We start from the raw sequence: 2,803 nt of genomic DNA, 5'->3' as shown, positions 1-2,803 counted from the left end.
TGATCTTCTCTTTCAAAATAACTTGTATTCTCAAGTCACCAGTAGACAGGTACGATGACTAGGTTTTGAGAAGACGGAGCAGTCAAGACTCATCTTTTATTTTGATTATTTATTATGGTGTTTTATTCTATAAAAGAACACACTGGTACTAAAATATTACTATTAATGCAATTGATGATGTTGTTGCTTGTTTACTACTTTACACTGTTGTGATACTTTACATGACGTCCTCCGCTCCAGAACGTTTCTGTCGTTCCTGGTTTTGGGGTGTGACATATAATATGCAAAAAAAAAATAATAATAATAACAAAATAACAAAATCTAGCATTGCTTTGTTTCTTTGATCATGTGTATGGATGATCATATATACGGGTTGCCAACATATGAAAACGGGTTGGGTCCGGATAACTTTAAAGCTTTCTGTTTTATAAGTAATTAATATGTTAAAAGTGATTATGAATACGATATTGTTACAATAAATTTGTTTCTTACTAAATTGAAAAAAGATTTTATGCATTTGGGTATGTTTCAAGTTTCATTGTTACAATAAATTTGTTTTTTACTAAATTGAAAAAAGATTTTATGCATTTGGGTATGTATCAAGTTTCAACTCGTCATTTGATCCGTTTTTTGTTTTAGTTAATTTTTGTTGTTTTATAATTACCTAACATAAATTTTTTTTTTGACAAAATTTTCAAAATAACCCATTATTGTTCAAAAGTGAATTGACCCTATGAGCCAAACGCACTATCGCCTTTTCATATCAATAACAATTTGTGTTTTTAAAAGTTCAAGAATTAAAATTACAACGAGAAAACAATAGCAAAAAATGAGCGAATTACATGAAACTTACAATACAAAGACAAAGAGTTGTGAAAAAAATATAAAACCAACAACACCATATAATTCTCGTAATGACAATCACGAAACATAAGGAAGATGATTATTATGATAAATGAAACAAAAACTTTAAACAAATGGAGTAAGATAATCATCGATCGAGGTAAACTTGACATCAGGATAAAGCTCACTGGCCTCCACACCAAACGAAGGTTCGATCTCAAAGTCAGTTGCACTTCCATTCACCAAAACCGAATGTGATATAGACAACATAATGCTTAATCCGAACGGAGCCTCTGCAAGACAAAAAAATTTATTACTTTTCAACACAACAACATCACACCACTCTATATAAAAGTGTTTTGAGCCAAAACATTATAAATGCAACCTTTTCCAAACTCACCTTGGATATTTTTTAGAATTTGCTCTTCGGGAACGAACGTTTTCTCGAGGGTCTTTCCAATTTTGCTTTCCCATATGGAAACAATCTCATTAAACGACAATGTGTTGCCTGGAGGTCTGAAAATCAATATTTTATTCAAGGTACGTGGGTCGTCGACTGCTTTGATAGTAGCCAAAGCTATATCATCTTCTTTGACAAAAACAGCTATAGATATAAAAAGAAACAAATATAAGTTAACCTAATTGTTCCTTTTTGCATTATTGTGTTGTGTTATGAGTTAAAAATTGTACCTTTCGCGGATCCATCTCCAAGGATCGTAACTTTTTCCCTAGGGGCAGTATAGGTGTCCATTTGGCCGATGTTGGGTAGAAAATAGCCCGCAAAACCATTGCATGCTACAAAAGTATGTGGGATTCCTGCGGCTTCAACTGCTCTACGAATGTCAGCTTTTCCTTTAAAGATGCTCTTGGCTGGTTCAACCGCGGTTACATGGTCCACATCGGTTCCGAATTCCGAAGGCAAAAATCTCTATAATAAATATAATTTAATCATTTGAAGTTAGTTGTATAGAGGGTACAAAATACAATAAAACTATGATGCATGTAATAATGGGTTGGGTCATGGGTGAATTAAAAACTAAACCTATTTTGTCCAAATTCTTTATAATAATGTATTTTTTTTATCAAATATAATTATAAAAGATATATTTTTGCCACAATAAATTAATTTAACTAAAGTGAAAGGAAGGTACCTTGACATTTCCAGCTTCTTTAATGGCTGCAATGATTTTGACTTGATCAGCAACGGATTCCCCACCTACTGTTGAGATCACAACATCAACTTCCTTTATTGCCTTCACCAAACTTTCATGATCATGAAGATCGCCCTGAAAGAAAAACAGTTTACAATATTTTTATTTTATTTTATCAGAAATAGTACTCCATAAATAAATAAAAGCATCAATAAGTTTCCATATATAATATCATTATGATACATACAATAACAAGTTTGGCTCCAAGACTCTTGAAATTGTCTAGAAGCTTCGATTTTTCTGGATGTTTGATTGTGCTTTCTCTGGTCAAAATGAAAGTTGGATGACCTTCTTTGGCGCTTGCCTCTGTTACAAACTTTCCGATGTATCCTGTTCCTCCGATGATCAAGATCTTGCTTTTTTCTGCCATTGATATGTCGGGTTTTGAATAAGTTTTTGAAGATAAGTTGAATTTAGGGAGAAAAGAGAGATTGGTGTTGATTGATGTGAGAACTGATTGAGGTTGTTGATGTGAATATATAGAGTTTTAATGTGATTATTAAATTCAAATTTATTTTATGTACATCCCATGGTAATAGCAATTATCTGAGACTTTAAGGTAGTTGTTGCATGTGGATATAGAATGAAAAAGTCCACATTGACAATGGGGGGAGACAAGTTGAATATATTAAGAATGCATATAGCATTTGATTTCACATGTATTTATAATAGTTTTTAAAACGACAAAAGGAAAAAAAAATATCTTATAAATCAAGCGATACTAATATTCTGTTTGTGGTTTTGAATCC

The 2,803-nt window shown here is 32.0% G+C and overlaps 1 protein-coding gene across 1 annotated transcript; it reads right to left on the bottom strand.

Moving 5' to 3' along the window:
- Positions 1-820: 820 nt before the first annotated feature.
- On the bottom strand, positions 821-2,571 carry LOC111899162 (phenylcoumaran benzylic ether reductase Pyrc5). The gene is made up of 5 exons (XM_023895045.3): positions 2,242-2,571; positions 1,995-2,129; positions 1,534-1,771; positions 1,244-1,447; positions 821-1,136 (listed from the first exon to the last, which is right to left on the bottom strand). Exons 1-5 carry the CDS (start codon positions 2,422-2,424, stop codon positions 970-972), a joined length of 927 nt encoding a protein of 308 aa, XP_023750813.1. The 5' UTR covers positions 2,425-2,571; the 3' UTR covers positions 821-969.
- Positions 2,572-2,803: the final 232 nt, after the last annotated feature.

This window comes from Lactuca sativa, chromosome 4 (genome assembly GCF_002870075.4).
Source record: "Lactuca sativa cultivar Salinas chromosome 4, Lsat_Salinas_v11, whole genome shotgun sequence".
Lineage (NCBI taxonomy): Eukaryota > Viridiplantae > Streptophyta > Magnoliopsida > Asterales > Asteraceae > Lactuca > Lactuca sativa.
Note: the sequence above shows the minus strand (reverse complement) of the source record. Positions and strands in the feature narration are given on the sequence as shown.

Excerpts from the sequence above, each read along its gene's own strand:
- LOC111899162 (XM_023895045.3), bottom strand. The coding sequence starts at position 2,424 with ATGGCAGAAAAAAGCAAGATCTTGATCATCGGAGGAACAGGATACATC. Across the intron at positions 1,772-1,994 it reads AAGAAGCTGGAAATGTCAAG|AGATTTTTGCCTTCGGAATT; the intron begins GTACCTTCCTTT and ends TATTTATTATAG. Across the intron at positions 1,448-1,533 it reads TGGAGATGGATCCGCGAAAG|CTGTTTTTGTCAAAGAAGAT; the intron begins GTACAATTTTTA and ends TTATATCTATAG.